The sequence below is a fragment of the Megascapheus bottae genome, chromosome 6, assembly GCF_031878675.1.
Source record: "Megascapheus bottae isolate mThoBot1 chromosome 6, mThoBot2.hap1, whole genome shotgun sequence".
In the NCBI taxonomy this organism is placed as follows: domain Eukaryota; kingdom Metazoa; phylum Chordata; class Mammalia; order Rodentia; family Geomyidae; genus Megascapheus; species Megascapheus bottae.
In genome coordinates this window covers 56,462,619-56,477,289 of record NC_143514.1, presented here as the reverse complement: position 1 = coordinate 56,477,289, position 14,671 = coordinate 56,462,619, and the positions used below count along the sequence as shown (strand labels likewise).

The 14,671-nt window shown below is 44.6% G+C and overlaps 1 protein-coding gene across 5 annotated transcripts in view; it reads left to right on the top strand.

Moving 5' to 3' along the window:
* Kdm4a (lysine demethylase 4A) overlaps window positions 1-13,129 on the top strand; it is a 55,670-nt gene extending 42,541 nt beyond the window's left edge. For all 5 annotated transcript variants that reach the window (XM_090335035.1, XM_090335037.1, XM_090335036.1 and 2 more), the window contains 7 exons: window positions 415-470; window positions 2,494-2,602; window positions 3,422-3,607; window positions 7,087-7,257; window positions 11,869-11,988; window positions 12,268-12,360; window positions 12,507-13,129. In XM_090335035.1, coding sequence (XP_090191161.1) covers window positions 415-470; window positions 2,494-2,602; window positions 3,422-3,607; window positions 7,087-7,257; window positions 11,869-11,988; window positions 12,268-12,360; window positions 12,507-12,647 — 876 coding nt within the window. In that variant the 3' untranslated portion in view covers window positions 12,648-13,129. The remainder of the gene's footprint in view (window positions 1-414; window positions 471-2,493; window positions 2,603-3,421; window positions 3,608-7,086; window positions 7,258-11,868; window positions 11,989-12,267; window positions 12,361-12,506) is intronic.
* The last annotated feature ends 1,542 nt before the right edge of the window (window positions 13,130-14,671 follow it).

Sequence of the window (14,671 nt, the reverse complement as noted above, 5' to 3'; positions counted from 1 at the left end):
ATTTCCTTTCACTGTCCTCCCCTTCCTCCTATTCTTCCTCCACTTCCTTCCCTTCTTCTCCCTTCTTATCTTCCTCCTCTTTCTCCTCCTTGAAAAAACCAAGTAGAGGTCCTCCTGTTACTAATCTATAACTCCCTTGTTCAGTGTTCTCTTCACCCTGGCCCCTGGCAGTGCCCCTGCAGCTAGTACAGCCGCACAGAGCCACTCTTGTAACTTTATTCACAGTTGTTAGGAACGGTGTTAAGTCAAGTGATGCTTGTTGCACTTTGTCCCTGAATGGCTTCTCTGTCTCTTGCCTCCTATTATACAACTGTCTTGGTTGAGATTGGGGTTGCCCACAGGAAGTCATGAGGAGAGCAGATGGGATGCTAATGAGTTGATGGTAACCCTTTCCTCCCACTCCCTTCTGGGCAGGACTGCTGTTTATGCTCATTACGAGGAGGGGCCCTGCAGAGAGCGAATGACGACCGGTGAGTTTTCTGAGTGGTCTGATGTCCAGGCCCAGTGCTGGAGCAGTGTGCAGAGGTGCTCCCAGGGGTCCTGGGTGCTTCTGAGTGACTGAAGATCTGAGCAGCACAAGCTGTGGAGATGCTTCTTCTTATTTTTCAGTGCCAGTCCTGGGGCTTGAACTCCAGGGCCTGGGTACTGTCCCTGAGTTTCTTTACCTCAAGGCTAGCACTCTACAACTTGAGCCATAGCGCTACCGGCCTTTTCTGAGTTTCCAGATTTTCCTTCTTGGGCTGGCTTTGAACTGTGGTCCTCAGATCTCAGCCTCCTGAGTAACTAGGATTCAAGGAATGAGCTGCTAGTACCTGGCTGGAGACCTTTTTTTTTTATGTGTCGGTCATGGGGCTTGAACTCTATGTCCCAGAGCTCTTCAGCTCAAGGCTAACACTCCACCACTTGAGCCACAGGGCCACTTCCAGTTTTCTGCTGGTTATTGGAGATTAGAGTCTTAGGGATTTTCGTGCCCAGGCTGGCTTTGAACCTTGATCCTTAGATCTCAGCCTCCTGAGTTTCTAGGATTACAGGCTTGAGCCACCGGTGCCTGGCTGGAGACTCGTTTTTAACAATGAATTGCCTAGGGAGACAAGAAGTCCTAGACTGCCTTAAGACAAACATGTGAGTTACATCCTCCTAAGGTGGCAAGAATGATAATGCAATGAAGTGGTACAGGCACTGTGTGGGCTAGCAATGAGGACACTGACCTCCTTAGAGCTGGGAACGATGGACAGAAATGGTCACTGCTGTGGTCTAGAAAGTAACCCTGCCTTGAGCCAGCCCTGCTGTTTGAAGAGGGCAAATGTCCTCAAGAAGGGCCATTGAGGAGAGCTTAGCCAAGGCACCCAGTCTTCAAATCTCCCCCAAGTGTGTCAGCCAATTCATTTTCTTAGAGCCACATTCTGCCATCTTGTTTTTTTCATCTTTATTTTTGTCAGTTTCCCAATGTCCAGAACTTGGTTTAATCCTCTATTGGTGTCCACTGGGCAGAGAAAATGGGACTTGGTTGAGACTTTAAAAATAAAGGCAGACGGGTTCGATTCCTCAGTACCACATACATAGAAAAAAGCAAGAAATGGTGCTGTGGCTCAAATGGTAGAGCTCTAGTCTTGAGAAAGCCCAAGGACAGTGCCTAGGCCCTGAGTTCAAGGCGCAGGCCTGGGGAAAAAAAAATACAGGGAGCTGAAGAGGTCAGGGACAGCACCCAGGCCAGAGTTCAAGCCCCATGACCCCTTCCCCCCCCAAATTTATATATATATATGTATATATGTATATATGTATATATGTGTATATATATATATATACACACACACACATACATACATACATATATATATATGGAGGACTGGGAGTTTGGCCTAGTGGTAGAGTGCTTGAAGACCTGGGTTCGATTCTTGGTACCACATACATAGAAAAGCCGGAAGTGGTGCTGTGCCTCAAGTAGTGGTAGAGCACTAGCCTTGAGGAAAGCTCAAGGACAGTTCTCAGGCCCTCAGTTCAGTCACCAGGACTGGGAGAAAAAAAAAAAATGCAGGGAGCCGGGCACCAGTGGTTCGTGCCTCTAATCCTAGCCACTCAGGAAGCTGAGATCCAGGGATCATGGTTCAAAGCCAGCCCAGGCTAGACCAGAGAACTGGAAGTGGCACTGTGGCTGAAAGTGGTAGAGTGCTAGCCTTGAGCTGAAGAGCTCAGAGTTCAAGCCCTATGACTGACTAAAGAAAGAAAGATAACGGGGAGTAGAAATGGGAGCTTATTCCAGCCAAGGGAAGAGGTTTGGGTAGTGCTTAGCAAATGATTATTGGCAATTGGAGGAGTGGAGAATGTGTGTATGTGTGTGTATGTGCCTGTGCACATGTATGTGTAGTGAGTTAGGCTGTTTCAGGAAGTTCTGAGGTCTTCAGTGGCCTCACTGAGTGAGGAAGGAAGCACCATTGGTAGGCCTTCATTAGAAATGAGAACCCTGAGGTGACCCAGACCTTTGCCTTTTGGCAGGTGGGTCCACGTATCATGTGCTGTGGCAATTCTGGAAGCAAGGTTTGTCAACATTGCAGAGAGAAGTCCTGTGGATGTGAGCAAAATCCCCCTGCCTCGCTTTAAACTGGTAAGGAAAAAGAAATAGGCTTGATAGTTCTACATCATTACATTACTGACAAGTCTGAGTAGAGGAGAGCAGTGTATTTATGCTTGGCCCAGTGGCAACTTTTATATCTTGCTTCTGGTCAGTTTGTGATTCCTACTCAACAGTTTAAAATACTTAGCAAGAGGGCCGGAAATTTGGCCTAGTGGTAGAGTGCTTGCCTAGCATGCACAAAGACCCTGGTTCAATTCCTCGGTACCATATGCATAGAAAAAAGCCAGAAGTGGTGCTGAGGCTCAAGTGGTAGAGCTCTAGCCTTGAGAAAGTCTAAGGACAGTGCTCAGGCCCTGAGCTCAAGCCTAGGACTGGCAAAAAACAAACAAACAAAAAAACACCTTAACAAGAGCTGGGCACTGTGGCTCACACCTGTAATCTTAGCTACTCTGGAGGCTGAGATCTAAGGATTGTGGTTCACAATCAGCCCGGACACTAAAGAAAGTGAGACTCTTGTCTCCAATTAATCACTAGAAAATGGAAAGTGGGGCTGTGGTTCCAGGGGTAGGGCTGTAGCCTTGAGCTGAAGATCAGCTCAGGGACAGAATCCAGGCCCTGAGTTCAAGCCCCATGACCCACAAAACAAACAAACAAACAAATAAATAAAACAACAATTTAGCAAGGACACTGGTGGTCAGAGGTGGGATTGGAGTAGATTATGGGGACCCTGTGTTTTGAGTGGAGTGGGGCTCCAGGTTGCTTAACTCTGTGCTTTGGGTTGGGCATCAAAGCAGGAGGCTTCTCTGTCAGATCCTGGAATCATTGGCTTTCTTCTTCTCCCATGTACAGAAATGTGTCTTCTGTAGGAAGCGAAGGAAAAGAAATGCTGGATGCTGTGTGCAGTGTTCTCACGGCCGTTGTCCAACTGCTTTCCATGTGAGCTGTGCTCAGGCAGCTGGAGTGATGATGCAGCCTGACGACTGGCCTTTTGTGGTCTTCATTACCTGCTTTCGGCACAAGATTCCCAGTTTGGAGGTGAGAGAGGAGACTGTTTCAGTCATCTGAAAAGGCTTCAAGATCATTTTCTCTGCAGGCCATGTATTTATTGTGTCAGCATATGTGCTGCTTGATGGAAAATACCTGCCAGTGTGGAAACACTGGGGAGATGGTCGCTGTCCATGTCTGCTTCCTGCCTGGATTTGGTTATCCAGGGCTGCCAAACTGCTTTGATCCATTGTTTTCCAGAAACCCCTTGAGGGTCCATAGGTCATTAATCTAGGTGTCATTTTTTTCATGGGCCTTGAACTCAGGGCCTGGGCACTGTCCTGCTCTTCTTTTGCTCAAGGCTAACATTCTGCCACTTGAGCCACTCCCAACATTTCTGGCTTTTTCTGTTTATGTGATACTGAGAAATCCAGCTGAACTTTATGCATACTAGGCAAGCACTCTACCACTATGTCACATTCTTTTTTCTTCTATAAATGCTGAGAGTTCATACCCTTACCCAGTTTTTCTTAACTCCCAAACAATAAGGAGTTTTACACATCTCTAGATGGTGAAGTACATAGGATGAATAGAACGTTATCTAGAGAAGCAAGAATGAGGTGGGCCTTCAGATAAGAAGGAATCAGGAGTAGGGGAGAACTCAGGGTTTTAGAAACTAGACCAAGTCTTGGAAGAATGCAAGGCCTGAGGCTGTAGCCCTATGGTAAGCAGTTGCCCAGCAAGTACAAAGAGAGAAGCTACAGTCAGAGATAGAGAGGGAAGGAATGAATTAGGGAAAGGAAAAGGGAAGAAGATAAGAGAGAGATACTCAAGATCAGTGATAGAGTGTGTGGTGGGTGATAAGAAAAATGTGTAGTGCCCCAGGATGAAGCTGTTAGGCTGCCATATTTACTAGTTTGACCTTGTTGTCATTGGATGAGAACTTTTAAAATAATACCTTGTTTATGATCTCTTTCTTGGCAGTACCGTGGTTTCAACTCAGGACCATGGATTTACTGATGTGTTCTTTAAATATTTACTAAGCGTATAGTAAGTGCCAGGCACCACTTGAGCCAAAAATCCTATTTGTTGACAGTTACTCAAGTGGTTAGTTGCAAAGAGAATTCAATAATCACAATGTGAGGCAGAAAACCCTGTTAGCCTGGGTGAAAGTGAAGTGAGAAATGGAAACACACAGAATTTGAGATCCCATCTAACCCTGAGATCTTGTAACCCTGGGATCCCACATCAGGTAGAGTTGATAGGATTTACTGGTTACTCTGGAGATTGAGAAGGATTGTGAATGGAAGGTGACTCCCTTGAGAGATGGGAAACAGCAACCAGCAGGTAGCTGGGAGTAACAATGCGGGTGAGGACCTTGTTATCATAGCTTTAGCAGGATAAAGTCTTATTTTCCCCTGGATTTGGGCTCTGGAGAGTTACCCACCTTCCCCTAAGCCCCAGGGTGAAGAAAGTGGGAAGATAATGGCCATGTGCTAGTCTAAAGAAGGCAGATCTACTGTGGCATCATTGAATTATCCCAAAGGTCAGAGTCTGGGGGCAGTGAGCGCAGACCTCAATCCCTGTTGGGGATGACAGCCACAGTGAGTTACAGACTGATGAAAGAGAGGATCTTGTTGACTTTCAGCATTGTGATCACTATGGGGATTAAATGAACATAGCAGACAGCCAGTCCACAGAAAGAGCTAGTCCATCTGATTTGGGCTTCTGGATTCACTATACTGAGCAAGAGAGTTGGTCAGCAGTATGTACCCATACTGGACCTGGTAAAATGAGACGGGGAGGAGTAAAAGCTTGAGAAACATCAGGTCTTATGAGGAGAGTTTCAGTTTGGTCTTGGAACAAGAGCATGGATTTGAGATGATTAGGAGTACTTGATGTCCTATGAAGAAAGGGAGATAGTGTGAGGGTTTTGTTTGCTTGTTTGCTTTGTGCCAGTAGTGGAGCCTTGAACTCATAATCTCATTCCCTTGCTTGGCATTTTCACTTTCAGCTGATGCTTTCCCATTTGAGCCATATTGTTAGTCTCACAATTTGTGCTGATTAACTGGAAATTGCCCAGGACTGGCTTCACCCCGTGATTTTCAGACCTCAGCTTTCTAGGTAGTTAGGATTAAGCCACCGGTACTCAGCTTTGACTAATTCTTTTATTAATTCATTCTTCAGCCAAGTGAGAGCTCAAGGCTCTTAACTTCAAGCCTCATAAACAAAAATGAAATATATTTATTCTAATGTTATTTATTAATCATGTGGTACAGTTGAAAGGCACATAGGAAACTAGCTAATGCACAATGTGTTTGCTGGTGAAAAGTACAGTGGGTAAAAATAAAGCCAGATAAGCTGGGTGAGGTGGCTCATGCCTGTAATCCTGGCTACTCAGGAGGATGAGATCTAAAGATCTCATTTCAAAGACAGTCTGGGCACTAAAGTCTGTGAGACTCTTACCTCCAATTAATCACTAAAAAACTGGAAATAGCACTGTGGTTCAAGGGGTAAGGCAGTAACCTTGAGCTAAAGAACTTAGGGACAGTGCCCAGGCCCAGAGTTCAAGCCCCACAACTGTCAAAAATAAATAAATAAGGAAATAGAGTGGAAATAATGAGTGGTGCCAGTGAATTGGCACTGGGATATGAGTCAGCCAGTGTGCTGATAAATGGGGAAAGGTATCTCAGGCACAGGGAATAGCAGTACAAAGGCCCTGGGTTAAGAAAGAGCATGCATGGCTGGTATAGAGCATATATACCTGAAGAGAATGTTTGGGAAGATTTGAGGGCATGATTAGACATGACCCTAATACCTTGTGATCCCATTTGTGTCAAGAATGAATTCAGAGTGAGAAGGGTGCCTGTGGAGGGCACCAGAGATGCAGGACCTGATAATGTGGGTAGTTAATTGTTTGAAACTGAGGACATCCAGAAACCTCAGTCAATGCCCTGAGGGTAGAGCTAGTTTGCAGGTAGTGTGGGGCATTGCCTGGTCATTGGTTGACGTTATTCAGAGACTCTGTTGTACACCGAAGACATGTGCCTTGGGAAGTGTGGTCAGGCTGGTAGCAGAGAAGTCAGAAAGGGATGATAGTACTGAATAAAGGCCAGCTGTGGGCTAAGAGACAAGGAAGAACAAATTTAGGGAGAATAAGGCCATATCTGGGTTTCTAGAGAGGCTGGTTTTTAAATTTTTATTTATTTATTTATTCTGTCATGGGGTTTGAGCTCAGGGCTAGTGCTTTACCACTTTGAGCCACAGTTCCACTTCCTGTTTTCTGGTTTACTGGGGATAAGTGGCTCATGGACCTGCCTGGCTGGCTTTGAACAACAGTCCTCAGATCTCAGCCTCCTGAGTAGCTAAGATTACAGGTATGAGCCACTAGCACCTGGCAGAAAGGCCTGTCCCTCTCTTGTCTCTTCTCTTCTTCCCTTCCCATGGAAGTAAGACTGATTTGATCGTCGTGCCCCCTAGGCAGGCCTGTCAACTCCATGCATAATTAACCCAAGCCTCTGTTTGTCCAGCGCGCAAAGGGGGCCCTGCATAGCATCACTGCAGGCCAGAAGGTCATCAGCAAGCATAAGAATGGGCGCTTCTACCAGTGTGAAGTGGTCACGCTCACCACCGAGACCTTCTATGAAGTCAATTTTGATGATGGCTCCTTCAGCGACAATCTGTATCCTGAAGACATAGTGGTAATGTCTGCAAGCAACTCCTTGGGCCATTTGGGAGTGGAGTATCTCTACGCTTGTCTGGCAGAGTCCTGATGGATCTGCCTTGCTTTCTCTAGCCAGGACATATGGTTTTTTATGGTTTTGTCTATCAATGTTCAGCATATTATTAAAACTAAGATTAATATTTTCTTTTTTTTTCCCTTAGGGTTTTTTGTAGATAGGATCTACTTAGCCCAGGCTGGCCTTGAACTCTCACAATCCTCCTGTCTTAGTCTTTCAAGTGCTACTACACCCAGTCCTTAATACGTATTTTTAATGAGAAATATGTTTTCTGAGATAAAAATAGCTGCTGGAAAGAAATGTCATTTTTCTCAAAATTTTTAAATTTCTTTAATATCATTTTCATGCAATCTTTTTATCAAAGTATAGTGAGAAACTTTAGCCTCCCACAGATGTACAGTTAGAAAGGAGAAGAAGTTTTTCTTTTCTGCCAGTCCTGGGCCTTGAACTCCAGGCCTGTGTGGTATCCCTAATCTGCTTTTGCTCAAGGCTAGCAAGGGTACCACTTGAGCGGCAGCACCACTTTCAGCTTCTTCTGATTAAGTGGAGATGAGAGTCTCATGGATTTTCTTGCTCTGGTTGGCTTTGAACTGTGATCCTCAGAGCTCATCTTCCTGAGTAGCTAGGATTACAGGCCTGAGTTGACCAGTGCCTGGCTGGGAAGAGAGGTTTTTTTTCTCCTCATCAAGGCTAGCGCTCTACCACTTGAGCCACAGTGCTACTTCTGTCTTTTTCTGAGTATATGGTACTGAGGAATCAAACCCAGGGCTTCATGCATGGTAGGCAAGAATTCTACCACTAGGCTATGCTCCTGGCCCCTGGGAAGAGCATTTTATTATAAAAATTTCAATTATTATTTTTTTTTCTTTTGCCAGTCCTAGACTTGAGCTCAGGGCCTGAGCACTGTCCTTGGACTTTCTCAAGGCGAGAATTCTACCACTTGAGCACTTCCAGCTTTTTTCTATGTATCTGGTAACGAGGAATCAAACCGGGTCTTTGTGCATTCTAGGCAAGCACTCTACCAACTAGGCCAAACTCCCGGCCCCCCAATTTTAATTAATTTTAATTTTGGGTGGTACTGAGAAGTCAAGCCTAGGGCCTCATTAATGCTAAATAAGCACTCTACCACTAAGCTATATTCCCCAGTCAGGTTTTTTTATTCATTTGTTTTTAAATTTTGTACACCCAACTGCACACACATACGTGTGTGTGTGTGTGTGTGTGTGTATGTGTGTGTGTGTGTGTATGTCTGCATGGGTGTATGCGCACACGCGCGCGCATGCTTTTAAAATCAGCTTTGCATTCTCATTTGGCTTTTTGGCTCACAGCTCTATCACTTGAGCCATTCTCCATTCTCCAGGCCTGGCTTTTTTGCTGGTTAATTGTTATTAGTGTCTCATGGACTTTTCTGCTCAGGCTGACTTTGAATCTTGATCCTCAGAGTTCAGCCTCATGAGTATCTAGAATTAAAGATAAAAAGCTACTAGCACCTAGCTGTAAGTGGCAGATTTTGTTTTGTTTTGAAGTTTTTAAAGCATGGAGTCTTAGAGCAGTCATTGAGCTTGTCCTATGTTAAAATGAATTGGCTTATTTCACTTTTCTCACCCAATCCTGATTCTATAACGTTGTACATTGGTCGTTTAAAAACACTGGTGAATGGGGCTTGCAAGCTGGCAAGCTTAAATTTTATTATTGGTAATAGATGACTGTTGGTTTCCATGAAGTGACAGAAGTGACAGGTTCATTTCTTTCATTCTTGGAAATATGTCTGCCAAACTCCCAAGTCTCAATAACTATAGTTTGTCAGTCTTTTTCCTCGAAATGAACTGTTACTCTGTGAAAAAGAGTAGCTAGTGCAGCTCACAGCTTATATAATTACAACTTTTTTTTCTTTTGTAGTGTTGGGGATTGAACCAGGAGTCTCAAGCATGCTAGGCAACTGCTGTACAACTGAGCTATACCCCTAACTCAAACAGAGGTGGTTTTTCTCCCTCATACTATCACTTGTAATACAAAGTGTCCTACAGATACTAAATACAGTCATTTAAGCTTGAGAATGTAATAGTAACAACATCAGTATTATGAAACAGGCCTTTTTTTTTTAGCTGAGGGTTTGAACTCAGCCTTAATACTTGCTCTTAAGTGCGCTGCCACTTAAGTTATTCCCATCTCCCTTGCGTTTTTGTTTTTGTTTTTAAAGTAAGCTCTCTGGCTACAATCCTCCTTTCTCTGCCTCCCTCTTAGCTGTGATGACTGGTATGCACTATTATGCCAATTGTATTTATTTAGTTAGTTTTTGCCAGACCTATGCCTTGAATTCAGGGTCTAGTCATTATCCTTCCTTGCTCAAGGCTTTTTGGTGGTTAATTGGAGATGAGGGTTCCATGGACTTTTCTGCCCTGGCTAGCTTCCAACAGTGATCTTCAGATCTTAGCCATGCTTTTGTTGTTGTTTTTGTCATTATCTTCGTTGGCGTCATCTTCGTTTGCGTTGTCTTTGTTACCGTCTTCTTTGTTGCCATCTTCTTTGCCTGTGTCATCGGCATCAGTCATGAGGCTTGAACTCAAAGCCTAGGTGTTCTCCCTGAGCTCTTTTGTTCAAGGATAGTGGTCTACCACTCTGAGCCACAGCACCACTTTCAGTTTTCTGGTGGTTCATTGGAGATAAGAGTCTCAGATTTTCCTGCCTGGGTTGGCTTTGGACTGTGATCCTCAGATCACAGCCTCCCGAGTAACTAGGATTATGGGAGTGAGCCACCAGCACCCAGCCCTGGCTGATTTTTTGTGATAGTGTTTTCTCTTTTTTTTTTTTTTCCTGGCTGGATCAGTGATTCTCATAACTTTTGGGTGACAAGGATTACAGATATAGGCTTATCATACCTGGTGAAACCAGCTGCTCCTCCCTTTAAATTCTGAGTACATGATGGTGAAGGATATAGTAATAAGAATTGTGTCTGTTCCCAATTCCATACTATTGGTGTACAACATCAGTATTTGTACCATTGTAGATTTGTATTACTACAGCAAATGTCACCACAGTGAAAAAAAAGACTAGGGTTTCAATATTATGAATTGTAAAACCTCAAATGTCCCTTGAAAATATCTCAGAAACTTCTCAACGTGCAATATAACCTTTTAGAACTATTAAGGGAAATGAAACTGAATTGTGGTGTCAAAGACCATGGGTTTAATGAATTAAAATTTTTACCTCAGATTCTTTTGGGTAGGGGTTGTATCAGCAGGTTCTGCTTAATTCTTTTATTCATTCATAGCATACACACATTTATTTTGATTATCTACTCAACCAACAAACCGGGAGTATAGTTTAGCACCATTTCTACTTAGTAAATGAACTGGCAAGACAGGTCAGAATCTACTGTAACTATTTGTCATGTAATATGATGCTCATCAGGACACCTGTGGACAACAGAGGCCAATAGACTCATTCTCCTGCCCCCACATGTGCTGTGTGTGCTGTGTGCTGTGTGTGTGTGTGTGTGTGCGAGCGCGTGTGTGCGCGTGCGCGTGCGCGCGTATATGCAGAAGTTTACTGATCCTGAGATTTGATCTCAGGGCCTGTCTCTGAGCTTTTTTGCTCCAGGCTAGTGCTCTACCACTTGAGCCACAGCTCCACATTCAGCTTTTTGGTGGCTTATTGGAGATAACAGTTTCATAGACTTATTTATCAGGGATGGATTCAATCATGGCCTCAGATCTCAGCCTCCTGGGTAGCTAGGATTATAGGCATGAGCCACTATTGCCCAGCTAAATATGCACTGTACCTAGTGATCTAGGTTTACCCATATGACTTGTTTTTTATTTTCTCTTTTTTGTCAGTTGTGGGGCTTGACAATTCTGGGCCTGAGTGCTGTTTCTAAGTTCTTCAGCTCAAGGTTACCATCCTACCCTTTGAGCTATAGCACCACTTCCAGTTTTCTAGTGGTTAATTGGAGATAAGAGTCTCTGGGTCTTTAGTGCCTGGGATGGCTTTGAACCGTGATCCTCACATCTCAGCCTCCTGAGTAGCTAGGATTACAGACGTGAGCCATTGTGCCCGGCCCATCTGGCCTTTGATTCAACTACCATTCACACTGGCTCCAACCACTGTACAAATTTCTGGGCTGGGAAATGGTAAGATTCACCTTAGTCTACCCTTGTAGTAAAAGTAATATACTATGCCAAGTCCCATGGTAAATGAGCTTTTCTTTTCTTACCTTGCTTGTATTTTAAGAACACATTTCTTAAAATAGAATCGAGTTCAGTTCCAACATTTCCTCTGTCACAGCCCTGGAGAACCCTAAGAGAAGGTCAGTTGAGAGGATATGAGGAAAAGCCAAGATTCTAGCACCTGCTCCTATGCTTACTAATTCTATTATATAGCTGATTTTTTTTTTTTCTCTGCTAGAAGCAGTAGTAAAGAGATGATTGGGGCAGACTGACTTAGCAATCAGGCCTTAATTGTGTTTTTCATCCTTATTTGGATTGATTTGGCAGGGATTTATCCTGGCTTCTTGAGTTGATACCAGTTACCATTGTGCTCTTAGAACTTTCACTTTCTTTCTTCATTCCTTAGAGCCAGGACTGTCTCCAAATGGGTCCTCCTGCTGAAGGGGAAGTGGTCCAGGTGAGATGGACAGATGGCCAAGTCTATGGAGCTAAGTTTGTGGCCTCCCATCCCATCCAGATGTATCAAGTAAGCAGAGGTTTTTGCTAGGGAGTTGGGGATGGGGTAGGCATTAGATTAATTCAGCGCTTCCTCTTGTGTAAAGAAGTATATCTTGTTCTTGAAAGAATTATTGGGTTGTTAACTTTTATAGGCCCGCCCCATTTTAACCTGCCAGTGTGGTTTCAGGCCTGGCAGTCTTACTCCAGGTCAATAATGCCTTCCTTTGGCTATGGGAAATTGCCATTGTGCATGGCAGACCAGGCGGAGTCTAGGCGAAAGGCAAAAAGGCCTTTGTTTCCTTGGCAGGTGGAATTTGAGGATGGCTCACAGCTTGTGGTTAAAAGAGATGATGTGTACACACTGGATGAAGAACTCCCCAAGAGAGTGAAGTCCAGACTGGTGAGTTATGTGTTTTCTCTGTATCCCTACCTATTTCCTGGGAGGAGAAGGAACATAGTTATGTCTCTTTGTTTGTTTTTTTAAAATTATTATTATTAGTATATTTGACCACAAAATAATGATTTGGCTTGTTTATTCTTCTGTAGTCAGTAGCCTCAGACATGCGCTTCAATGAGATTTTCACAGAGAAAGAGGTTAAACAAGAAAAGAAACGGCAGCGCGTCATCAACTCAAGATACCGGGAAGATTATATTGAGCCTGCACTGTACCGGGCTATCATGGAGTAGACACTTCCAAGGTCTAAGAGGTTCCCAGCCATCAAGGCGAGAGAGTTCTCTGGGGTTCCACATCACAGCAGACACATGGAACTCAGAAGTCTCTAAAAATGAAATTGTAAAAAGGAAAGAATGAGATACTCAACCCCATCATCTTCTCACACATCCTCATCGCATTCTGCCATAGGGAAACAACAAGCCGTTTTTGGACAGTTGGCTGCAGCCACTGATCTCCTGGATGAGGGGCTAACACTAGAACGTGGTGACTATATCAGCCCCCAGTCCAAAAAAGGGGTCAAATGTGCCGGCTGGGCTGGCTGCCCTATTCCTGGTCTAGGACTTTGCTTCCTACCATCACTTGCACCGACAAAGCAGTGGTGCTAGTGTTTGATCCAACTCTCCTTTTGTATTTATGTGTGTGCGTGCATGCGTGCGTGCGTGGTGCGTGCATGCGTGCGTGCATGCGTGTGTGTGTGTGTATGTGTGTGTGTGTCTGTCTGTCTGTTTGTGTATGTGTGTGTTTGGTCTGGACCAGCTTCTGCCAACCCCTGGCCTTTACGTTCTTCTTTGCCTATGCAGGGCAAACAAAATGTGAATTTCTGCCCTCAGCTGATCTGAGTGAGGGCCTCTGGGGGTTGGTTGGAGGACGGTGCACCATCTGTCTAGGCTTGGAACTGTCTCAAGAGAGTGTTGGCAAAGCTGAAGTATTGAGATACTAAGGAGCTGTTGCTACCTCTTTGTCCTCCTTTGAAGGGAACATAGGGGTAATGTGGTTTGTGCCCACAAAGTCTAGGCACAGAGCCCCTGTGGGTACAGTATTAGAGGGTGTGAGTGGGGAACACCCTGAAGAGAGGGGTATTTTAATGATGAAAGCAGGCAGAGCCTGGCAGTTGATTCTGTCAACATAAAATTGCAATCAAGCAGGGGTTGGGAGGGTTTGGACAGGGGCAGGTGTGTAGATATGCTCTTGGTTAGGGTGGGAGGGAGTTGGCTGGGGGTGGGGGGTGGGACTAGAGGGCAGCACTGAAGGGGTTAAACGGGTTTTTGCTCCTCCTGAATTTGTTTGCCTGGGCCCAGGAATGGAGGGCTTTACACTTATATCCTGTGTACACAAGAATGAAGTTTATAATACCTTCCCTTTTTTGTTACGTATGAACGCTATAAACCAAATTATTTTGAAAACTGGTGCATCACCTTGTCCTTAGCAATAAAATGTGTTGAGCAGAAGACTGACTGTGTCTGCCCCAAGGAGCCCAGGTGGCTCAGGGTCAGGCTGCAGAGTAGTGATTGCGGATTCTCATCTGTGGTAACTTTCAAAGGATGGGTCTCTTCTGGAGCTCTGTATTAGCTGAAATGTAGTCGATTATGGGGAGCAGGGGCCCTTCTGACTATGAGCACCTCTTTCTCCTTTCCCTTCCTTGGAGATGGCCAAGGGGAGGGAACAGATAAAGGAACAGACCTCCAAGTCTTAACATTGTCTAATCTACTTGCAACCTATTTGAATGCATTTCCTGAGGTGGGCTGAGTTCACACCAGCATCTATTCCATACGTATTCTAAAATCAGCTTGAAAGGAGGTAATACCCTGTAGATGCCTGAAAGAGCTTGGGGGTCCAAAACACCTCCCAGTAGGATTGTGAAATTGCTTGTGCAGAATCTTCCCTGGAGGAAGACTCGGTTCTTATTTGGTATACTCTGAGGCCAAAGAGCAAGATTGACCTGTACTGTCCACTCCAGGATTCCTAGGGAATGTGGCAGGGAAGGCTGGGCAGAGTTAGGCCTTCTGAGATGGTTAAGTGGTCCTGTAAGCACACATTATTGGAAGAGAGCAGAGTTTACTAACCTTTGTCAAGGTTCTACCCCCTCAATGGCTCTATCCTTGCTGAAGGACCTACTGAGTTATTACATAAAGGTTTTTTTGTTTGTTTGTTTTGTATTTATTTTTTGCCAGTCTAGGTGCTTGAACTCATGGCCTAGGCACTGTCCCTGAGCTTTAGCTCAAGGCTAGCACTCTACCACTTGAGCCACACTGCACCA